General features: G+C 43.2%; 1 protein-coding gene across 1 annotated transcript in view; it reads left to right on the top strand.

Annotated features, from left to right (window-relative positions):
- Positions 1 to 17,136: 17,136 nt before the first annotated feature.
- Positions 17,137 to 25,584, top strand: part of KBTBD12 (kelch repeat and BTB domain containing 12) — a 28,070-nt gene continuing 19,622 nt past the window's right edge. The window contains exons 1-3 of the mRNA XM_010225289.2: positions 17,137 to 18,206; positions 19,065 to 19,335; positions 22,654 to 22,804. Coding sequence (XP_010223591.1) covers positions 17,137 to 18,206; positions 19,065 to 19,335; positions 22,654 to 22,804 — 1,492 coding nt within the window. The remainder of the gene's footprint in view (positions 18,207 to 19,064; positions 19,336 to 22,653; positions 22,805 to 25,584) is intronic.

Genomic DNA, 25,584 nt, shown 5'->3' on the forward strand with positions numbered 1-25,584 from the left:
TTTTAAGGCTTCTTTTGTAACTTTTCTTTCTATAACATTTATAGGTTAATAAATAGTGAGATGGAATTTTAAGGAGACCATAGTTATTGATATGGAATTTGTTTTTTGAATCAAATTGAATTCATGTGTAAAAATGAGGACAATCTAGAGGTATGGTTTATGCTCCTAAAAGGCATCTTAAGGGAGATTTAGTGGTACAGGTGAATTATTTCCTTATTTGATCTCAGTTTCTGCAGCTGCGTGTAAGGTAAAGGTAATTTCACCAACCTGTTCTATGAAGTGCTTTAACAGCTACTGTTGGAAAGTGCCATAAAAGACACCCCATATTTTTATTATTATTTATTGAAATATTTCCTTTAGCTCTTATTTTACCTCAGATTTCAAAGTACTTTAGAAAGAAAGGATAATATTTTTACTTTACGGGGGAGAAAGTAGGGCAGGGAAAAGTAGGGCTCAGTACTGGAGGCAAGCTGAGGACAAAATCCATCCTTAATGATTTTGTTTAGGCAATTATGCAATTCCTAATTCCTATCCCATCTCCAAGTGCATCCACCAGTGCTCTGTGTACGAGCGGTAGCTGCTGCGGTGGCCGGAGAGCGCCCGCACTTGGCTCTGCCCAGGCCCACCCTGGCCAGCCGCGTTCGGTGGCTCTGTTTTCCATGCTGGTCGTTTGGGCGCTTTCCTGCTGCCACCATCGTGCCGTGTCACAGACCAACCAACACGACTGGCTGCATTTCAGGAGTGAAAATTCTGTGCACAGAGACAAGAGTTTTAACTCGTATGATTAATCCTATTTACACTTGTATGTGCACTGATCTAAGGATGCTTCGGGATCTTGGAAGTGTATCCATCCATCATTCTGTTTACTGATGGCTCTTTGATGTTGATGGAAGCTGTACCTGCTTAAACAGAGTTAAATTCAGCTTCCACCCATGAACTGTGAGAACGTTACTAGCAATTCTGCTGCTGCTAGGAAAGGCAGCAGGGATGTTGCTTTCGATGCCCCGCAGATGCACGGATCACTAGAAGAGCCCCCTAGCCAGCCTTGTGCTGTTTGTTTCTCACAGACCTATGGAAAACTCTGACCATTGGAAATCTGCTCAGATACCTTTTAGCTTTTCCTCATTTATCTTTGGTTTCTTCACTCAGTCCACTCACACATGTCCAATGCAAGACATGCATTTTCTTTCTGATTCATGTACAGTAATTACTTCCTAACATCTGCATAACAGATTTTGTAAGAAAAGTAACTCTGCAAATATTTAAAAAAAACGAATGTATGAAATCTTTGAAATCTCTATTACTGGGTTTTGTTATCCACAGCTGACTGGATCCATTCCCAGCCAGGAAGCTGGTTCAGCAAAACAGCTGCATTAGTTATTTAACCGGAGCCCGATCCTGCTTTTGCTCAAACTGATGTAAATCAGGAGGGGTTCTAGAGAAAGTAAAGAAGATCCACATTTGAAGTCCTTACTGGAGAAAAAGTAAGTCTTATGGTATACAACAAATAGAAGAATTCTGTGATGCTGCTGTAAGATACTGCACTACGTCAATCTTCAGAAAACCTATTGCCAAACATACCCTCAGAGTACCTGCTAAGAAGTACACTATGGTAGCACCAACTGGCCCACAAAACCAGGGCCCAGTTGTGCTCAGACTTGTACCCTCGTACCACAACTTCACAGGTGACTTCCCCTGTAGTAAACACTACGTTCAGTCCTGCTTGCATCTGGTTCATAATTATTCCTTGCTATTTATTTTTCCAGTTTTTATGACATGCTAGTTGTTACAGTCGATAGCTTCTAATGCACAAAAACACACTCACTGTTTTTCCACCTATGGTGAATTAATGCATGTGATACGGTACAAAGATAAGCGTTTGGAGAAGTGGGATGTCAAAGAATGTTACAGGGAAAAAGAGGACAGAGCATCCACAGTAGCCTGAAGTCTTCCACATACAAGATAACAATACTCTATCCTGAACAACGGAGGATTTTTACAACAGCCTCTTGTGCTTTAGAGATGAACATCTTCAGACCTCAAGGCCTTTAACATTCCTTTTACTTGACCTTACTTGTAAATTAGCAGCATGTGCTGGCAATAACATCAAAAGCTGCAGTGTCTCCAAGTACACCCCCCTCTCTCAGCACCAGGTACCTATCACATCTTGGCTTAGGCCCTTGATTCTGTTGCCACGAAGGTATCTGTGGCTTTGTGCTCTGAGGTCTCACGTACCTGCAGTTGCTTGGGCTGACACGTGCAGTGCAGATTCCTGTTACAGACCCCCACATAGGGCTCCTTGAGCTGCTGAGCACAAGTATCTGCAGATTCACACAGCATGCTCTGATATCAGCATCTGTTCATTGGTTTTACTCGCTGACTTTTCCTAGCACATCGCTGGATCTTCTCTGGAGTGGAAATAGCTTTTTATTTTGGAAGTCTACAGTTTGGAGATAGTGTTGCCTGCTAGGCAGAAGAGAGAGCACTCAGCTCCTGCGTGCAGGTAGGAAGTAGTTGCATGAAGCTGCATCATTCCCAGACCTCAGGGGGGTTTTCAGGAAGAAGATTGCAGAGGGAAGGCTGCAACATTCATCCCGTGAGGCTCCAAGGCAGCTCTAGCCCCCGTGTGCTGTGCAGCGTGCACGGGCAGCGCTGAGCAGCACGGCTGGCTCCGTCCCAGCTGCAGAACCCAGGCTTTAGCTGCTAGCGCTGGATGTTGTGGGGCTAAGAGACGAGACAGGAGCCAAAGCCACCCAGCACCGTCTGCCCAAGCCCCAGCCTCGCTCTGCAGCCCAGGTCGGGCAGGAAGCCCCGGGCTCTGCATCCGCTTCCCTCTCCACTTCCTCAGGTTCTGCAGTGATATTTGTTGCAACAAGCACCGAGTTCTGGGTGAACTTCAGGAATTTGAGCAAGGTGGATTTCTGCTGATTTGAAAGCTGTGAGCATGAATGATTCATTCAGCACAGTACCCCTTGGCCATTCATATCTATATGATCATCAAATATATTTTTAATTATCAGTCTGAGGTAATTTTTTTTTTTACTAGACAATACCCAACTGTATTGTAAGAGCTGTTGGGAAAGAGCCAGGGAATTTGGCAGCAAGATATAGAACATTTGGGCTTTCAACACTTAGGAGCATATGGAAAGAGGTTTGGAATTCTGCCACATGGGGGGTAAATTGGGAGATGCTGCATTTCTGCATCCCTTTTTTGGGGGACATAAGTAGTAAAGATTTTACTTCTTTGAAGGGTCTTAATTCCTACTCATTTTCCCTCATACCCTGCTGCTTTGATCAGTGGAATGATTTGAGCAAAAATAAGCTGGATGTTTATGGGGACTTAATGGGTAATTCAAATGGTGACAGCATCACATTTTTTCCAGATTTTTACCTCTAATTTCGTAAGATCCTTCTTGAGGGAACTCATAAAGATACAGACCAGAGACTCAGACGAGGGGGTGGAAGCGGTTGCACGGTGCCAGGCCTGGGCCAGGACGTGTGTCCCTGGTGCGAAGGTCCTGTGAGGTGACACATCCCCCTTGTCCCCCTGTGAGCGCCTGGACACCCTGGGGGCGGCAGAGCCAGCACCGCGCTGCAAACGGCGTCGCGGCTGCAGCAGCAGGGGACGGGAGAGACGCGGCGGCTGCAGCCGCACGCGCAGCGCTGGGCACGCGGGGCACGTGTGACACTGCTGCCACGCCACGTGCCTGTGAGACGGGGAGCTCGCACCTCCCAGGGACACTGCATGGTTGTCACAGGAGTGATGCAGAGTTTGCTTCGGATTTGCTAATTCCTACAGCATACCCGGTGCTTGGGAAAGGGCTTTTCATGCATTTTTGTGGCGCAGTGGAGCAGCAGGTTGGGGGGCTGTAGCAAATGCTACAGCAGCCAGAACTGTGGTACTCTCTGGTGCTCCTAATGGTACCTGACTGTGCAGCCACAGCGGCCTCGAGTTCTGCTACTCTGCGTGCGCATTTCCCTTCCTGAGCTCCAGTTTTGGTCTGCATCCAGAAATCTGCTTTCGGACCCTAACACAGTTATAAGCATAATTTTCTTAGAGACTTTAAAAGCACTGAAACTAATGCAGAGAACAGCATTTCCACAAAACCCGTGCAGTCACATGCTTCTTTGCATTTCCCTTCCCATCTCTACTGATCTAAAAGAGGAAATTTTTCTCTCCTATCTCATCAGCTCCTTCCTGGTGTCTGATTAACTTGCTGTTACCACAGCTCTTCCTTTGCATTCTTACAGTTCCATTTCAAAAGCAAGAAATGTGATGTGAAGCTCCTGCATCGCGGCATCAGTGCAATAACCAGGCTTCTGCTTCACCAAAGGGTCTGCAGTGCCCTCCTTACAGGCTCGGTGTTCACTGAAAACCGCCAGATATTTTCCCTAAGAGCAGCAAGCGGTGCAGCATTAATCAGGAATAACTGCTCCTCAGAGGGCAGCAGGAAGGAAAGCCCAGAAGAAAGAGAGCAGGTGACAGAAGCAGGGGCGCAGTCGGTCTGGGAGGTTTCTTTTGCATTTTTTAAAATTTTGCCTGGATTTGATAGAAACTATTTATTTAAAAGATAGAAAGACACCTACAAATTAAGCAACATCTAGCTGCTAATGTGTGAAACTGCAATTTGCATACATCACGGCAGCTGCTGCGTCGGTCGTATTACCTCCACTGGAGTGTTAATTTAGCCACAACTTTCCCATTTATTTAAATGAAAAGGCAGCGGGGGGCCGGCACGCCACATTATCCGCGAGGAAACCTGGCGATGAGGCTGACAGCGCCAGGAAGAGATTTCAATTCCGAGGGACTGCGGGTTGTGCTGCCCGGGGCTGTGGGCACGGGCAAGTTCAAGGCTGCTCCTGGTCTGCTCTGCAGGTCGAACGTTTAAAGAGTAACAGGACACTTAGACTGGGATGAGGGGGAAATGAATGTTGTATTTTGACTAGAATAAGGAAATAGATAATAGGATTAAGCTGGATTCTTTGGTTAAATGTCTCCCTGTGTCTGTTCTTGCTCCCTGCACGTGCACTGTATATATGGCTATGCTAACCAAAATATCATTATTGGTTCTAATGTAATGCAATAATAATAGAATAGTATCTGTTTGTGGAGCACCTAGCAGAACACAGTCCCCAGATCGCCCAGGGCCTGGACGCGCTGCAGCTCCCCCCGCAGCGGGGAGCCTGCCCAAGCAAGGCAAATGGGAGACCCTAATCCCAACGCGAGGCTCAATCCCTGCGAAAAGAGAATATTCCCGGACCTGAAGGGACAGGATTATGTCCTATGAACAAGGAAGTACTTGGTCATTCCGGGTCAGTCCCAGGAACGAAGGAGCTGGAGAGCAATGGAGAAACGTGGATGCCCTTGTGATCTCTCCAGCATTGCCTCAGTGCAGATGTTTTATCTCGTTTTTGTGCTAACCACCCCCCCCAGTATAACTCCCATATGGCCCATGTGATTCCACAGTTCAAGAACCCAAGGAACTTCTGAGCTGAGATGATGAAAGAGAAGGGGGAGTCACGTTAGGGAGTCATTCTTGGGCATGGAGTCAAACATGAGACGCTGCTGTTCTAAACTACAACTTTGTGCCACCGCCTAATGAAGCATCTCTATAAAAATGTGTATTTTTCAGCAGAGAATGAGCCAGACCAAGACCACAGGACAATGACAAGAGTGATAGTGGAAATATGTTGAAACCAACACGCTAAACTGAAGTTATCAGTGGCATCCAAGAAAAACTGCACCCCAATAGCCATTGCAAACTACCCAGCACTTAGCTAAGCTAATGCAGATCTCCTCTGAAGTTCAATTATAGCTTTTAATAAGAACAAGTCTGGGACTTGTGTGTCAATTTACTGCAAGCCCCGATGTAGAGAGACTTTTTGTGGACAGTTTCCTATTGATTGCCAGTCAAAACAGGTTCTCACTTTTTGGATGAACTGTGTATGTCATATACCTTTTTCCCAAACCCTTTTAACCCACCAAATCAGTCTTGGACATTGGTAAGACATTTGCTTAAAAAGGAGACACCTCTCCAATATGTTAATTGCTGGGAGTTAAGGTTTAGGAGGGAATTTCTTTGTTCACACAATGTCAAAACGTACTGTATGAGCAGTGGCACGCAAAAATCGTACCGAAGCATAAATTCAGCACATATTCCATAACACTGCTATATTCACATCAAATACGTCCTTTTTTTCTGACACCCACTTCTCGTCATTGTTTTGAAATACCCTGTGTTAAAAGATCACATTTGTTATCACCTCAGATTTTTCTTCTCTTTGCAATTCATTTACTGAAGTTCAGCAAAAACTTTTCGCCCACTTTGCAGCGAGGCTTGGCTTACGGCAGCAGGAACGCCCGGCCGGCCGCACTGCTGGGTGACTCCGTTGGGGCGATGCCCCCGGCCGGCGCGCGGAGCGACGCGCGGCGCGGGGACAGCCCCAGCACGGCCGCTATTCCGGCAGGAATTCCAGGAAAGCACAACAGGAGCGGGCAGAGCTCCCGTAGCCATCAGGGGAATTTGTTTTCCAGGCACTAGTAAGTGGTTTGGTGGCACCGGCTCGCTGTGCGGATTAGCTGAAGAAACGCATAGAGGAAACGTGATTATGATGAGGGAAATGGTAGTTTCATATAAATTTATCCCGCAGGCATCTCCGCAGGCTCTGCAAACTGGGCTACCTAGCAGGACACTGCAGCAATTCAGGGCACACGGTTCGTTTTCATCAGAGCTGGGGCATTTCACCAGCTGACTATTCCGTCGTGGGTTTATGAAAACTATTTTATCAAATTGGGTATTTTTATTTCTATGATAAAGCTGAACTTTTAATAAGAACGTTCTGGGAGTTTAGGCAATATATATCTCTGTAATCTGATCTATGGAATTTTCTAATAGGAGTAAATTTTAATCACTTGGATGTTTTCTTCTTAGTTTCATTCACAAATTATATGAAATATGCTGTACATCTATATTTTTCCTTTAAAAAGAATAAAACATCATTACAAGTTGAACATTCCTGAATACTCCCTCCACTGTTTTTGAAAATACGATATAATAAAACCAGATGAATAAAAGTCTAGATACGGAAATTCTTTTCATTTTCAATTTTCCCAGAAGCTATTATGATCAGTCAACCAATTAGTACAGTGAATAAATAAATTAATACAATTTTAAAAAGAACATTCTGAAAACCCCTTAATGTCTTTCTCAGCCGAAAGTATGGGCTCAACATTAATCAATTTTATAACCCTGATTTCTGCTTAATCTTTTTTCCATCTTTGCTTAAACATATGGAGACATAAGCAGTATATTATGGCCCTTTCTATTTGCCTTTAATTTACAAAGTGCAGCACTATCGGAACAGATCTGCAGCTGATGTAAATCAGTGCAGCTCCATTATTCCGGACCAATTTAGCGGATCTGTTGCTGATTTGCCTTAACATAAACAAGAAGATCATCAGACTTTATGTCTGATTAAAAATATAAAGATAACATTTATATTCAGTCACAAGCCCTTTTTTCAAACTCTGCTCAGTCTTTGTACAAAGAAATATATATTTCCCTTAAAAAGCGTCGCTTTTCTGAACAGCTTCGGCCGTTGGCAGCCCGGCAGAGAGGAAGAGCTGGAGGAAGCTCCTCTTGGTGCTCCGTAGAAGCAGGCGAGGGCCTCAATTCCCAGTGCAGATGGAATAGGGAGGCCTGGCAGCTCCCTCCTGCCTGACAAAACTGTCCAAGTGGTTCCCACAGGGATGAAATCCCAGGGGATGGATACAGCATCAAGGGCAGGGGGACAAGAGAGATGGGATCAGGGCTATCAGGCCTGGAAGTACCTGTATGCAGCTGCACGGGGAGCTGCTGCTTCTCCCTAGCAGTGTGAACTGCACACAGAGCCAAATCTTCCAATAGGTCACGTCCAAGGGGACATTTAAGGTTGTGTTATTATGGGCTAAAATGCCTTGGATCCAGATAAAACTCATGCAGAACAGGCCTCCTCCTAGACTTGGGTTTGGGTGAAACCCTGCCCTCTCTTAGCGAAGGCAAAGCCTCACTCTGCGTTTTCCAGTAAGGAAAGTGGATCCTTGTGTATCCATATCCACTGCCTTCTCTTCTACACCAACCTCTGGCAATGACATGCCGTGGTGGTCGTGCCATTCCACGAGGGTCCCACTGCTTTTACGGGATTAATCTGGTGGGTGACGAGTCAGACAGTGTCCGGGCAGGGGAGGGAGAGGTGCCCCAGCACCAGGGCTCCCAGCAGGGTCCCCATGGCCCTGGGGCATGACAAGAATCCAGCTCCCCGTCACCGCCAGGAGCCGCCCGGGTCTATTTAGAGCCCCTGGCAGCCTCCCTGCTCCGTGCTCTATAAGCAGCTCTGTGCTGCTATATGAGATTCCAGTTTCCCTCCCTCCCGAGCCAGTGTCTCCCACACAGTCTCGCGGGCACCTGCCGCTCCAGGCGTCACACAGGTACATGCTCAATCTTCCCCCCGCTTGGAGCAGGAAGAGAAGGGAGTTGGGTGTCGAGGCAGATGGGCAATGTGGAAACATCAGGGCCAGGCTGCTTTAGATTGCTGGGGATATGTGAAATTCATGGGCTGGGCCGGGATCCTGAACGGATATCCTAAAGGATGCCAGGGAGGGGGTGTATAGGGTGTATACGCAGCTATGCAAGACGGCTACGTGGTGGGGAGGCTGCAGCACCATTGCTTGGTACGTGCCGTTGTTGAGAGCCCTGTCAGTTCTCTATAGCCCCTGCGTCCATTTTAGAAAGGAAAAGTAAGGGATTCAAAGGGATGCAAAGTCGGGGTGGCAGCCCCCAAAGAGCACCAGAGCCGGGCGCTGCCTGCAGCTGTTGGGGTTTGCCCGTAGAACCGGCTCTGCCCTCAGTGCAGACCGCGCCGTGTGAGCGCTGCGTGCAGGGGCCCTGCGCCCTCCGCAAGGCTGCAAACGCCTCGGCACCGAGGACACGCTGAGAAACTCCTGCTTTTCCCATCACGGCATCTGCATGTGCTTGGGACTAATTCTGAGCATGAAGAAGCTTTTAACTTGAGGGCTCGGAGGGGCTTGCCAATTGAATACGTATCGAATATGTGCGGCAGCGCCGGGGCCATTTGGATGTGCTGCTGTGTTGCAATGGGTTTGCTATGGATTTTCTTTTCTGTAAGTACAGACATACCCAGATACTGGCCTGGTAGTGACTGAAACTGAAACTAGAGAAATCTGTGGGGAAGGTTCGACTCAAACAGTAGCTAGTGGATTGCTGATGTCAATTATGGTCTGCAACATGCAATTTATTCTCATTTCACTGCTGAGTGACAGGGATATTAAAGCCTTCACATACTAGCATTTGCTAATCAAATGGATACCTATTCTACAGTTTTAAATAAATATTGGCAATTAGAGTTCACCATCTTTTCTGGTATAAAAAAGCAAACTGAATTTAGTTTGCACCAAATTTTTAAATGATCTCTCCTTTAATTGTGATACAGTCCAATTTATAAAAACACAGTCCGAACTAATAGTTGCAGAATGCCAGGCTTTCATATACTTTCCAGTGTAGCATGTTTAGATAAAAGCAAAAAGAGAAACCCCTAAGACCTTTGCCAGGCTGCTTAAAGAGCTAATGAAATAAATTTTAGAAATACAGTTTCTTTCTGCTGGTGTCTGTCATTGGGTAAGTAAAATACTTCTGCATGTTCCTTCTGTATATATAAGCACTTTGCCATTTAAATTAGTTTTGATATGTAAGAAAATGATCTGAACATGGGAGCTGCAAAAGAAATGGGCTCTGTATGTATATATTTAGCTTCTATTCTTCTTGTGTAATTAATGTACGTAACATGCTCGGGCTGGGATTTGTTTATGGGAATTTGTTTGTGCACATGATTTTCTACTGAAGTCAAAGGGATCTTTTTGACTAGCTTCACTGAGCTTTGAGTCAGAGCAAGATTAAGGTCAGGTGAAGGCATATTTGAAAAGATAGCCCATGGGGTCTTTCATTTTCAGCTTCTTTGATTTTTTTTTTAATGAATCTATAATAGTTTAAAGAAAAAAAATGCTCGGTATTTTCTGAGATAGGATCAATATTAATCCAATCCCACATCTAGGTCTGTGTCTTGGCAGTAAGCAGAGCTCAAACTGTCAAATCCTTCCAGAATCATTAACTACACAAACACTTTGAAAACTGATCAAAGCATCTTCAGGTCTCAATGGTCAAACATGTTCCCATACAGTTTTTCTGGAGCACTGCAGGCTGCTTAAAACGCCGTTGTGAGGTGTTGAGTTTCTCCTAGCAGAGAGCAAAACACTCTGTTAAGGCTCATTTTATTTTTACTTTAAGCTAACAGCAACAAAATCAGAAAGGGAAAAATAAGCAGCTGCAGAAAGGAAAGGCCATGTTGTATGTAAGACTGTGAACGCAAAGGTCCTGCAGGCGCTGCTGACAGTGCCAGGCTCGCAGCCAGCGGGGAGGGCCCCGCGAGCGGCTCTCAGCGCTCAGCTCTCTACACGGCCCCGCAGTGTGGGGTTTGGGGCCACCTTTGCTGCTCGCGGGTCGGCAGCCCCTCTTCCCGCGCTGGAATCTTCCAGTTACACCCCCTGCACACGGGGACCCCCCGAGGGGACTCTCAGGAGCCCGCTTCGCCACCAGCTTCTCAGCAGAAGCTGCTCCGTGGTAGATAGCCTGAGACCACAGACTGCCTTGACTCGGGTTCCTTGGGGTCACACAGCGTGGGAAAATAAAGAGATGCCACTGGGATTGAAGGAGAAAGTTCAAATCACTCACAGAAGTATTTTCACACTCTATCTTACATAAACCAACGACAGATTTTGATTTGCAGTGTTCACACTTCGGAAACTTTACATCCTCCTTCCCTTCCAGCAAATTAGTCCGGATCTTCTCAAACACATCTGCTATAGGGCTGCTGCTGGCCTCACTTAAATCAATAGAGCTCTTTTTCTGATCTCAGTGGGAAGGAGATCACTTCACCTGGCAAGCTTTTCCAAACTGCCTAACCAGTGCAGGTCCTAGGCTCTAACTTTAGAAGTGATGCAGACACCTCAGTTCCTAAAGTGTACAGAGACCTTAAGTAGGACTTGGTTTTTCAAAATTACTTAGGCGCCTTTGAAAAACTGAAAATCTAAATCTTTAAGTAAATAGCAAATAGTAGAATTTGAAAACTTCCAAAAAGGTTTCCTGGCTGACAGGAATCATGGAGATAATGGGATAAAAATAGTAAATGGATGTTTGTCACAGTGATACACCTATTAAAGACATTTATCTACATACTCTCTCTTGCCGCACAGAAATAAATTTTCTAAGAGAAAGCAGATGTTCCCCCACTCGCTCTGCCACAAGTTTATTATTTTACCTGGCCAAGATGCATGAAACTCACTCAAGAAATAGTATCTAAGCCAAAGCAAGAAAGTGAACATTCCTTGAGACTGTTAGTAACCTTTACTGTACGGATCTCTGGACCCTGACTAGAAATGCTTCCCAGTTTGACCACTGGTAACTGTTACTTGAATGTGCTTTTTCAGCCAGTTGTGCATTCAACTTTTATATTGATTTAGTCAGTTGATTCAATCATGGTTTGTTTCTAATGATATCACGTGGGACTGTATCGGTAACTTCACTCAAGACAAATTACCTAATTCTTCCCCTATTAACCCTGAAAAAATGAAGAAAATCAAATTGGATCGACACAATTTGTTCCTGATAAATAGGTGCTCTAGCTGCTTTTATCACCCTATTGCCCTCTAAATTCTCCTAATTTGGTTGTGTAATAATTTCTTCCAACATCTCTGCAGGTATGAGATTAGGCAAGCTGCTCTACAATTCCCCAGAAACCTCCCTTTCTGTATCTTATTCTTACAACCTCTTCTGTCCTGTATCAAGATTAGTAGCATTATTTGCCTTCCCTGGGTAACGCAGGATCTTTTTCATGGTTTACAGTGTTGAACTTAAATCCCAGTAGAGCCTTCATAATTAAAAACCCAGATTCCAGTATTATGATCATCTGGATTCCGATTTCTGCCTCACCGTGACTGTCAGTCCAATGTCGTAACACACACAATTACCAGATTTGCTTCCCGGCTTACTGCTAACAAAGGAAACACAAATAATTCATAGGCAGAAGCACCGGTTCTTTGATGTGACTGAACTGTGATCCACTCAGCACCTGAAGGGAGGCAGGCTGAAGATTGGGAAGCCTCATTAAGGAGGAGGAAAATAAAAAGAGGAGGGAGAGGAGGGTGCAGGAGACGTGTGTGGGTGCCAGGGCCCACGGCCTCACGCTGGGCCGGGCGGCCTCTGCTGAGGCGGCTCCCTCAGCGCCCGCCTCGCGCCGCGGCCTGTGGCGGAGCAGCCTCCTCATGCTGCAGCTGCACAGGGGAAGACGAGGCAAAGTTCAGAGAAAATAATGTTTCTAATCACAAAATAGCATTTTTTAGGAGGTGAAGGGAAATTCCTGGGGAGATAGTCCCATCTGGTTTACAGTCCCTTTGCGCTGGGGCGGTTCAAAGAGGTGCTGGTGTAACTGAGAACTGAGGATAGTGGTTATTTATAGTTCGATGGCCTCGTAAATGCTGGAGAGCCGAGCTCACAGCAGCACACTTATTTACGTTGTGAACTGCGCTTGCAGCACCCTCCTGCCTTGCAGAACGTATGCTGTAGCTCCTGCATAAAATTATATATGACTTTATAAGGTTCATGACACAAAGGCAAAAATATGAAATTAGACTAACAAAACAGAGAGTAGTGGAAAATAAAAGTAGCAGGCAGAACTTGAGAAAAATAAACAGTGCAGCTCTGAAATAAAGTAATATCTAGAAGATTTGCACCTAAATCCATTTTTCACAATAGAAGGAAAAAAATATCCAAAACCTCTGAATAAGCAATAACTCTGGTTTCAGCTCCTGGTGACATTACAAAGGAGTCAAGCCTTGCACCGGAGGTTTCATAGTGACAACTCAGCCTCTGGCACAATCTTGGTATAATGCCTTCCTGCAAATTATATTTGTATCACATTTATCCTTTCTTTCAATATCAATGTACCATCTTTTTCCTCTGTAACCCAGAGGGAAAGCAAAGCAGCACCATTTCATTATTACCCTTTAATAGTCCTTCCAATGATATAAGGGAGAATATTAATATCCTTTCAGAGACCTCACCTAAACACTGCTAAAAGCCAGGAAGGGAGTGACAAGTCTGTAGCTCATGTATAGGGATGAAATCCTGGGGTTAATGAAAGAATGTCACCCCTGGGTTTCCATCTTGGTTTCTTTTTAACCTTTTAACTTCAGTTTCCTCAGCTGTGGAACAAGGAATGTAGACTTGCATAAAAGTTGCCAGCGTGATTTTACTGAGTAGAGTTCAGTAGGGAGCCTGGAGCGCTCTCAGTGAAGAGTCTACGGAGGCGCATTTTTAAGAGGAAAGGCAAATACCATCTTCCTAAAAGCTTACGCCAGTCAAGCTGTGGTGGTTGTGGATTTGTGCTCGCTGCCTGTGGAAGCAGCGTTGTTCTGCAGAGCTATGGGAGACACCTGAGCAGCTGGAAGGGATCTGGGGTGCAGACCCGCTGCACCGCTCAGCCAGGGCTGAGGTGATGGTCGGGTATGAGAAGAGGCCGCCATCCTCCAAGGGCACAGGATCTCTCCCTGTGGCTTTCAATTGCTCTACAAGATGATTTGTGCCTAAAGTAGCATATAAATGGTGTAAGCTACATTGTGCTTTAAGATTCTTAATGTCTGACTGAAGAAACTGAGGAGAAACTGGCTGCGAGAGTGTTGTGCTACATACCCTAGTATCATTAAATGAACCATAAAACTCACAAATCTGCTGAACAGAGAAGGCTAAATTAACAGTGAAAGGACACCTAAAGGTGACCAGCAAAGGAAGTGGAATGGTAACTGTGTTCGACATGCTGTTTCTTCCTGATATGTATAAAAGTCTGGAAAGGATGACGATGATTAATCATCTCACTTGTTTTTCACATTAGAAATGCACATTTTGTCCATCATGGAAAAGATGGAGGATGTGTGAAATCACCCAGGAGGCAGGAGGATGTTCAGTCAGGTTGTTTCAAATGATTTGGGTCTTGTTTGTCTTTATGAACACCGGCATCAAACTGCAGAATGAACAACCTGATAAAACCCTGCAGCCCATCTGCTTGAGATGTGTGTGCTTATAATATACTGCCCTTGAGATATAGTGTTATCAAAATGCAGGGGAGATGAAACATTACAAGATGATAAAATAACAAGGGGGAAACCATAAACTGGCCATCTAATTATCATAAAGAATTTGAAAAAAATAATAAAAAGAACAATTTATGTTTCAAAAAAGGCTTCTACTGACTACAAACACTGATTGTCAATTGATGCAGGATTAAGACCTAAATTTTCTCAAATGCTGCACTTCATTTCAGAGCAGCTAGCAAAAAAAAAAAAGTTCTGCATTTTGGAAATATCATCACTTTATTTTTGTACTGAACTTACTGCCTTTGATTGATTTTTAAAAAGTACCAGAAGAGGAGTTCAGAGTCTGGCCCACATTCAGAATATGAAGTTAATGTTTTGTCTTCCAAATCCATTTTTACACTCTGGTAATAACCCAGATTCATTTCTCAGATGTGTTGCTTCTAGTTCTTGATTTGGAATGTGGAAAGAAATGATAAAATCAAGGAAATGCTAGTTTTTAAGCATGCCTAGCTTTTAATTTAGCTCTCAAAGTGAAGAATCCATGTAATTTTCTGAAACAGAATAATGACTACTTCCAAAAACAACTGAACAGCTAAAAGACTAGGTCTGAGACTGGTCCTATAGCTGTAGGATCCTTTCTCATCTGGGAAAGAAACTATTAATCTGTTTAGATCTGTAGAGAGATCTGGAGTGTTTGTGAAAATGCCGTTAGGTGGATTTTGAGTAATATCATGTGATCATTTTATGTTGATCATATTTCTTTAATCAAACCAGAGCTACTCTTTGTGAACTGTTTTTCTCAAATCCTGAAGCCAATCTGTCATACAAGTCCCTGATCCTGCAAATATTTAAGCTGATGAGGAGTGTTACTCATTTCAATAGTCTCATTAAGCAATTTATTCCATGTTTAAACGGTGTTTCAAGCACGGTTATACCCTAACTTTTGGACTTGTCTGTGTATCACTGACATGACTCCTTAAGGCAATTCCGCAAGAGAGCTTTCCCATTACAGGCAAAACCTGTGTTAAGGACCAATACTTCTCCAAGTGATAGGTAAACTTTATTCTCCTATGGATGGATTGACTCCTATACCTCAAATTCTCTACTTGTTAAGCTGAAAGGGGGCAAAGTTGGTAAACGACCAAGAAATAAACAGTAACTGGATCATGTGTTCTTTCATATTTTCCCCGGTGTATAAAAATAGAAGCAGTATGTAAATAATCATGATTTACTTTAAATCCCAATTCACATTATAGTGAGCAGAACTAAATCTTCTTCATCCACAGCACTTAGCCATGCAGCAGGCTGCAGAAAGGCAGGACGGCAGCCCCTGTTTGCTAATCCTGTCCCACCTCAACACAAACCAGTAGCAGCTCTGTGGAAACCAGTGTTCTGCACCCCGGTGTGAAAGAATAAAGAACGGGTCCCGTTATTGAGACCCAACTGCTTCCTGCCAATTGTGCTACCACACTCTTGGGGTGGAAGTTAGGTAGAGTGGAGTTTCAGCTGTACAAATTCCACAGTGAAGGCAGATTGGAAGGTGGATTGGAAGGACCCGGAGGAGACAGGGCACTGTAATTAATTAGCTACCTTTCTTCACTTCTTCTGTACCTGATGTTGTCCCTTGCTTTCTCCCTGGGCCACACGCAGCTCTCACCATTGCCTGCAATCTCTTTTTCAAACATCCTGGGCATCTAGCTGGTTTTCTTTGCACTCTACAACTGCACTCAATATTGGGTCTGAAGTTGTCTCTCCACACATCTTCTTGGCTAAATCTCTCTTTCCGCTTCAAGGTCAGAGAGAAACCCACCAGTAAAGCAGGAAAGGATGAAAAGCAGAGTCAAATGTATCGCTACAATAAAGAGGAGGGAGCTTCCTAGCTACCTTTGCAAGGATATAAGCACAGGAATTTTGAATCAAAACCGTCTGTAAATTGGTAACCAAATCTTCAGTGCTCACAGTATCATTCCTAGGTTCCTTCCTAAGGGAAGGACGGAAGCAAACATCAAAATAAAATTCAAGTTCAGGACAGTATCTTTTTCTGTGACTTTCTTCACATTTTAAAATAGCCAAGGCAGGCAAAAGGCTCTAATAAGGATTAATGCTGCAGTGACCCTGCGCACGCTCTTTCTATTAGATCACAGAATTTGCAGCCCAGACCTGAGACTGAAAGCTGGTCTATGCCAACCGTAAGCAAAACGGAGCAATTCCCAATACCCATATGAAATATTTGCAAAAGGTCAACAGAAAACACCAAGGCTTAAAAATACGATATCTTTAAAATTATTTCACCTTTAGTAATATGAAGTCACCTATTAGTAATAAGGATAAAGAAAATACATAGATGATTTTTAACCCATAAACACAAAACAGAACTGGGCAGATTGATGAGCATGCCTAGCAAATGGACATTTGCACTTAATTAAACCGAGCTTAAATATGTCCTGTCTGGGTTTTATTTTTTAATAAGATATTCACTAAATACTTCCATGGAAATGTGGAACTACACATTGCAGTTTTAGAACTTGGCTGCATATTCAAGAAGATTAAAAAAAGAAAAAACATCTCAGAACAGAATATTGAAAGAATACTGAATCAGCCTCAGATTCAAATTGAAATCTGTATTTTATTTGATTAGGGACAAAAGCTGGAGTGACAGTTGCAGGCAAACTAAGTTGGAAAAGAAAATGCTTATATGTGCTTTGGTATGTATCGCTGATTTATGTACCACCCTATAGAACGACTATCTTTAGATACTAAGAGTATAACTAATTTGCTCACAAATGTTTTTTTTTAAGACCATGTTATGCTTCTTATTCTAGAGACATTCACGATGGAGACATTATGATTTGAAAGCAATCTAACATGCAAACAGCCCCTCCAAAACTTAGATGAATTCTGAGGAGGTTTTAAAATAGAAATCTTGGAGATCAACCATGGATCGTAAGAATCAGGAGAAGAGAAAGCAGCGCCATAGCTCGACTTTACTGGAACAAGTGAAAAGGATGAAAGAATCAGCAGAGATCATTGATGTGGTTCTAGTCGCAGAAGGTGAGAAATTCCCTTGCCATAGGGTGGTTCTGGCCGCGTTCAGCCCGTATTTCAGAGCCATGTTCACCTGTGGCCTGGCTGAATGCACCCAAAGAGAAGTGGTGCTGCATGACACCTCCGCAGAGAGCGTGTCCGTAATCCTGGGCTACATGTACAGTGCAGAGCTGCTCCTCACTAGCCAGAACGTGCAGACTGTTGCTGTTGCTGCGTATTTCATGCAGATGGAAGACGTCTTCGGTATATGTCAGAAGTACATGATGGACCATATGGATGCTTCCAATTGCGTGGGGATTTACTACTTTGCAAAGCAGATTGGAGCAGAAGACTTATCTGATCAAGCAGGGAAATACTTGTATCAGCACTTTGCTGAGGTGAGCTTACAGGAGGAAATACTAGAGATTGAAGTCCAGCAACTGCTGGCTCTCATAAAATCAGATGATCTGAATGTTTCCAGAGAGGAGAGCATTCTGGACCTCGTCATTAGATGGGTTAATCACAGCAGAAAGGCACGCGTGGGCCACCTTATTGAGCTGCTGCAGCAAGTGAGACTGGTGCTTGTCAGCCCTTCCTTTTTAGTGGAAGCCCGGAAAAGGAACACAATGATCCTGTGCAATTCCGAATGCAATGATATGTTTGAGAAAGCTTTGGAGACCATCAGGATATCCAGACAACCGTCTCTCAGTCTGCGATATGGCATGGAGACTACTGACCTCTTACTTTGCATCGGCAACAATTCTCTGGGCATTCGCTCCAGACACGGCAGCTATGCAGATGCCAGTTTCTGTTACGCTCCTGCAACACGAAAGACTTACTTCATTTCCTCCCCAAAGTACGGAGAGGGTTTAGGTTGTGTTTGCACTGGTGTTGTCACCGAGAATAATGATATTATTGTGGCAGGAGAAGCAAGCGCCGCCAAAATGTCTAGACAAAAGACCAGGAACATCGAAATTTATAGGTGTGTACCTTGTGTCAGAAAATGCCTAAATTTTTAGTTTCCGAGGACAAGACTATTAGACCAACCATTCTTTCTCTAGAAGTTTACATAAAGATTATGGCACAATGAATTATAGACATATGAACAAATCTTGATGCCTTTTCTCATGAAAGAGTATTTACTGTGGTGGCATCCTTGTGTAAATGAGTTTGATGAGATCTCAGATCAATGCAAATCAACTCAAATGTCAGCATTTGGCTAGGATTTTCTATTCTAGGTCATTGGCAGGGTAAGGAGTCAAGGGAATCATCTGAGAAGTCCAGTAAGACAAGGATAATACTCTCCTATAAAGCTGTCATGTTGATGATACCTCAGAGATAAAATGATAATGCTTGATAATTTAAAACCCTCATTCTGTTTTTACTCATGTCTTTTTCAGATGAACCTATTTTAAAGAAAATTGGAGCTTTTCAGGATTCAAGACTAAGTAAAATGTAAAGACAGCATTTAAAATTACAGGTGCCTAAATTTAACCAAGTAAATCTATAATGAGGCAGGTGAAGTGGCCTTGTTTTGAGCAGTGCTGAGCTCTCGCTCTTCCCGCTGACTTCAGTGGAAACAGGGAATGAACAGCACATGCTAAGGGACCTCTACATTAGTTCAGGTCAAGTATCTTCCAATGTGTCCCTAAAATTAGGCCCCTACATGCTAAAAATACTTTCTCTTGAAAACACTGAACTCCATTTTATAACTTCTCTTTAGAGAAGAAAGCTCCTCTTGTCATTATATCCCAGAATAAACAAAGAAGACCAAGGGGGTAACATTTGAAAACAAGCTGATCTGAACTCAGGGCATTCACAGCTTTGGATTTTCCTACAGATACCGCCAGCAAGGAAACCAGTGTTGGCACAGCCTGTGCACTACTCAGTTCCGTGAGCTCTATGCACTGGGCACTATCCGTAATGATCTCTATATAATAGGAGGGCAAATGAAAATAAAAAATCAGTATCTGGTCACAAACTGTGTGGAGAAGTATTCCATGGAGCAAGACACGTGGAGAAGCAGAGCGCCCCTTCCCCTGCCGCTGGCCTGCCACGCGGCAGTGACGGTGAAGAGCAGCCTCTACGTGCTGGGTGGCTGGACACCACAGGTTACCACAACTGCTGGTTTGGTTTGTTCACTAACAATCACAGCTGTGCTTGGTTTATGTGATACATAATCATTTATACATATATATAAAAATATATATTTATATATATCTATATATACATTATTTATATATATAATTTATGGTGCTTCGTGCATAGGAAAAGTAGGTCAGTGATATGGAAAGAATAAATTGGTCTCATTCCTCTGCCGTCTTTAATAGGAAAACCAAAGAGGGCAAAGGAGAATAAATTCTGTATTACATTATCTCCAGCGTAAAAGCCAACTTCTGGAATGGCAGCTTTTTCATAGAGACTTCCACTACAAGCCAGAATCTAAAGTGTATCTCTTATGTCGATATGAGCTCTATTTGAAACAGTTACTGGGTTAAATATTAAAGACCTGAGTTTTGCAAAAACCAGAACTGAAATAATTAGGATGACATTTAGGACTTATCTGGCATTTTTGTGTCATCACAGACTGGGAAAATGGATTAACTTCAACCTTCCTTTATATATTGTCTTCTAAGTATCAGGAAGTAATGGTCTTTAAATCACACAGAGACTTTTAACAGGCCCCGTATTCAAAAAGCACATACGGAAGTGAAATTCAGGGCCAGATCCATATCTGAAATTCAGAGTTCATCTTAATTTCTCAGGAAAGCTTTTTGGTTAACTAATGTTCCTTTATTTGTTTCTTACTGTATTTTATTTTTGATGAAAAGTCAAAGCATTATTTGGAGAATAGACTCCTTTAATGAACCCACATATTTGTTTCAGCTGATCGCTTGGTGGTGGGAATTCTCAACAGGGGCACAAACCTCAACTTCAGTAGCACAAACAAGATATAGAATACACAAGGGAGATGGATGGCAGAAACAGTGCTTACCCTATTTGGTGTGTCCCAGTATGAATTGAGGATGGTCTTATATTTTAATTCTTAAAATAGAGGGGGTTTCATGCAATTTAATATTGATCACGCAAGTTAGAGCCCCACATCTACCTGACAAAGGTGTGGGGCATCTGTACTCTGTGCTGCTCACTGTGGTATTTTCCAAATGCCATCACCTCTCGTTGGCTTGTGATCTTTTCAAATAAATTAATGCTAAAAGTATTTAAAAGCGAAAAGTACTCAGCAACAAGATTTCCACCTCTTTGGATATTTTGAGCATAGAAGTCCCCAAATGGAAGCAATAGAAATATCAGAGAGTACTTGTGATACTAAAACAACTGAGCGAAGATACCTCTCTATTTTAAGAATTAAAATTTGAGCATATCCTTAATGTGGAAACAGTCTGGCTGTACAAAGCTTGAACTGAACGATTTGTTATATAACAAAGAATTTAAGTTAGACAACCAGTTTTGTCTTGCTTAATAGTTCTGCAGAACAGATTGTAAGGGGGGAAAGAGACTTGGAAACATCAGTGAAGTATATTGAGCCAAGAATCATTTAAAAAAAATGCAGGTACCTGGAAAACACATGAAGCTGAAATCTGCCAATCAGTACTATATCTGTAACAAAACAGGAGAGTCTGGGTTTATATACAAAATGGCTTGAGATGAGCAGATTAATACTAAGTAACTAAAAACTATAGCTTCGTAACATTACCCCATACCTAAGCAGAACAGACAAATGAACTAAAGCACCCCAAAATCTGCTTTAAGAGCAATGCTGCAGAGGGTGCTGAATTCTCCTAGCATCACATTATCTCCTCGCGTTCACCTTTCAGATGCTGCAATTGTAGCTGTGCGACTGTCACAGCTGCGCTGTGAAAGCATCTTGGTTTGTCAGGACAGGAGTTGCCTTTATATCCAAGCAGCACTGAATGTTCTGTCAATCCTTAACAACTGCTAATGATGCAGCATTGACAGAGTGCTCTAAGTGTATGTGTCCACTCACAGGACAGAGATAAATACATGTTCCCTTCCCACTCAGACTTTGCAATTGAAATAAGACGAGACAAGGTCATGCCAGGACATAAAATAACAGCTTAGGAGGGCAAGGACTCCAATGTGCAGCACTGCTCCAGTTCTGCACTGGCCTGTCCGCGCTGGTGCCAGCAGAGTTAAAAACCCCGGGGTACTGGCTGGGAATCAAGCCCTGGGAACCGGGATCCGAATATGGCAGCAAGCATCTGGTGAGGGCTGAAAGGCAGGTTGCAGCTCCTTGAGCACACAGAAAGGACAGGTTTTTTCCAGTATATAAAGAACAGTGAGATGGTTCACATTAAAGTTACCACAAAAATGAGGTAGGATGGAATTTACAGCATGTCAAATGGTTTCTGCTCATAAGCATACACTTGCTTTGTGGTAAAAATGCCACAGCTTTCCCCTCCTTAGTGAATACTGAATGTCAGTGTCTCACACCTGCAGAGACGGGGCATGCCCGTGGCCCTTACAGGGGAGTAACCGAGGGACGCTCGAGTTACTTGATGGTTTTCCTCCTACTATCCTGTCCATCACGTCAGTGTTGGAAAGGCTTCTGGGGAATGGAAAATAACAAGCAAAGCAGGAACACATATAGCAACTTCACAAGTAAGCAAAGTAGTTCTCTCCTTTTCATTATCTCAGCATGAAATTTTTCATCTTGAAATATTTCAGAACCCTCCTCCACAGGTTATTGCTTATATTCAAAGTTACCATACCAGAAAACACAATCTTAGTTCCCTGTGCCATGTCGGAGAGGGAGAAAAGGGGAATAAGATTCGAAAGAAAAAAAGGAGTAGGAGTGAGGATAAAAAACACATTCTGGTAGCCATGATGTAGCATGGGGTTAAGAGCTTGTTACTAAAACCATCGAAGAAGACGCAGCAGTTGAACGACGGCACGCTGTTCGGTTGACTAAATAAACATGCATGCTGGTCGGGAATAAGTCATGAATATAAACAGGCCTGAGAAAAGCTGGCTAAGTTCTTCACTGCGACTCGTGGCACAGTCTGAATAACAACTGAGATAGCAACTCAACCTTTAACGGGACCAATAATACCTTAGAGAAGGTTTTCCCTTCATCATGAGGACTTCACACAGGCCTTGGAAAAGAGGCAGCTCCTGTCAGAGCTGGACCCGTGTTCTGTTATTACCCAAATCCCCAGCTTTATTGGGACAGAATATAAATGCCCTGTTATTCATTTGCCTTCTTCAATGCACTTCCAGCCACAAGTCATGGCGCTGCTGAACTGCAGCGAGTATGAATCACCTCACAGCTAGAATTGATGTGTTGATGTTATTTATCTGCTCAGCTGTCTGCTGTGATTAACTGCATGCAGGCGTGTGCGGAGGGCTCCAAATGCTGTATTATTATATGGCTGTCATATTTCACACAGATGGATCTGCCTGACGATGAGCCCGATCGATTAAGTAACAGAATGTTTCGGTATGACCCGGGCCCAGACAAATGGACAGAGTGCGCCCCAATGAAGTACTCCAAGTACCGCTTCAGCACGGCTGTAGTCAACAGTGAGATCTATGTCCTGGGTAAGAGCAAACCGATTTTTAACAGATAGCACAATGATTTTTTTCTTTTTTCCAGCCATTTGCCTCAGTGAAGTGAAATATCTCACCCTCTGCTATGTACTGCAGGACAGAGTATGTTGGACTGAATGGATAGTACTTTCTGGAGCTATTTTTTCCCTACATAATTTCTTCCTTCCTTAATTCTTGTAGATTAAATTAGTAAAAGTTTAGTGCTGTGGATTAATGCAACAAGGATACTGTGCTTTTTAAACCACTTTTCTTTGGAGTATCAGTGTACTCTATAAGTAATAATGAATTCAAAAAGATGGCTAGAGAAGCCCTGTTAGCATCGTTTTACAGGAGCAGCAAGCTGGAGTAACACACCCAGCATCACAAAGGAAAGGCAAGGGCGAAAAGACAACTTGGATCTCCAGTCAAAATGAAAATTATCGGTAAATTCTGATAAAATTTAAAGAATCGTTTTCCTCTACCTACCTCAGTGCAGATATACTTTTTTAGAAAGTCCAAATCTTTCATTTTGTCACTTTTAAAACAGACAGAATTAATGATATAATTAATATTGGCACAATTTATGTTCCCAAAGACCATTCCTACTTCTGTCTGAGTCAACAGAAAGAACATCACTTGCTGCTCTTGTTTGCACCAGCAAACATCTCAGGAAACCAAGACAAGCAAGAGATTTTTATGAAAAGAAAATTATCTGTAAGGCAGGAAAGAGGGGTGAAGAAGAAAGGGAATAATATAGAGAAAACATTAAAGAGGCATATTGGAACGAGAAAAAGAACCAGAAAAACGACTAAGAGAATGAGGGAATTACAGAAAAAATGAAAGTCATGCTAGGAGCATGACTGAATAGGCTTGCAAAAGCATGAGAGACATTTGTAGGGTCGGCTAATGCTCCGGTGGGCTGGGATCACTCACACGCTCCGTGCGCCGGGGTCCGCGGGGCACGAAGCAGGCAGCGATTCCATCAGTACCTTTTAATCCCTGCTGCTTCAAATTACTCCTGCTTTCAAGTATAGCAAGTGAACACAGTAAATATGTCTTATCAGATTAAGGTACTTTCTGTTTTAGGGCTGTTTTAGATTGGTCTGCATTGTTATTTACCAAGGATAGTGGGGAGTGTGTCGATGATGTCTAACAGACAAGGCATTTTGCAGAAGGCTTCCTGGAGAGGTGTGTCCAAGGTGCCTTTCAAACAGCAGAGGGGAAGACAGCTTTAAAACTGCATTTGTCTTGTTTTGGAAACACCTCTTCCTCTACAGAGCCATAAGCCAGACCTCCAGGAGAAAGGGGGATGGAGGCACACATGCAAAAGGGAATCTCCCAAACAGAAAATCATGATTGTCAACAGTTACTAGCAGGTGAACTTCAGCACGCTGTTAAATACAGCAAGTGCTGGCTATATAGGTTCAAAGGTGCTTTGAGAATGTGGAGGTTTCATCCTCCTTAAAAGGTTAAGTATATATCTATTTACTTATGCTGATAAAGGTGCTGTAACGGGGAAGTGGAAGCAGCAATAACAGTTGGGAAGAGAAAGGCTCTTCATGCATTTTGGTAAGAAACACCCTGAGCTCAAGACCAAGAATTCTGCAATGACACAAGACAGGGAGAAAAACAGAGAGCTGCCTTGGGACACTTGTGCTGCAACAGGTTGACCTCCTCTGCAACCCTCATACTGAAACATGTAAAAGCAGTGGCCAATAAGGAAAACTGCACCCATTTTTTTGCCTCAAAATCTCACAAAACAAGAAGTGGATCTGAACGAATACAGCAGTGAAATGTACAGACTGCAAAAAGCACAGAGGTAGTCTGAAAAGTGATTGTTAAAATAGCATTAAGGAGTTCCAAGTTTGTGGTGTCTTACAAACTTTCACATGAGTTCCACTAACATAAAACATAAAAAGCATCATTTTATTGCAAATAGCTGCCAGTGCTGCTCTTTTCAGGAAGCTGAATATTGATTTGAATTCTTTCTTACGTGTCAGTCAATACCAATAATATTTTTCTGGTGAGCAGATCTTTGTTAATGATTTTATGAGCATGTAAGCTGGAATCTGCTTCCCATCACCTTGTTGGTCCACACTCCTCCGCATGAGCAATCCCTATTCGAGCAGTCCGAGGGGAATCGACACACTTAACCCCGTGATTAACGATCTGCTGCACTGGGCCCTTTGCTGCTGTCACTAAATGTGCCTGAGCATATGCAAGAGCAGTGTCTGATCTTAGCTACCACAGTGTAAATTTGGGGTAATTCTGCTGTAACGAACAGACTTGCTTATAATTCACACCAAAGAAAACTGAGCTCGCCAGCTGCTCCAGGGGGCAGATTTTTAAGAAAGATTGTGCTGTTTTTATGACGGCATTTCTGAACGGGCCTCTCGTCTAATGCTGTGTCCAGTGCAAGGTGTAAGTGCAGCAAACGTAGCCGTAACTGAGTTAACTTCAGGTAGCACAAATATAGATCGTGGGGAAGACATTGTCCATGGGCTGCGACACTCGGCTCCTGATCGTCTATCCTCCCAGGCCTGTGAGGATTAATCTCTGTAAATTTGTAAAACTTAGTCAAAACTTGCCAAAAACTATTAGAGGACAGACAGAGTAATGCAAACACAGACATAGATCACGCATGTACCAAGTGTAATTGTGTAAGTCTTGTTTTCTTAGGAAATCAAATAAAACTAGAGCTAATTTTTTAATCACAAAATGAAGCTGACACTGAGCCAGAAATGGTTAGTCAAAAAATTCTCCTTTGAATGTACTATTTTAAACCCACCCTT

Source organism: Tinamus guttatus, unplaced genomic scaffold (genome assembly GCF_059628265.1).
Source record: "Tinamus guttatus ecotype Peru unplaced genomic scaffold, ASM5962826v1 Tinamus_guttatus_pri_ptg000580l, whole genome shotgun sequence".
Lineage (NCBI taxonomy): Eukaryota > Metazoa > Chordata > Aves > Tinamiformes > Tinamidae > Tinamus > Tinamus guttatus.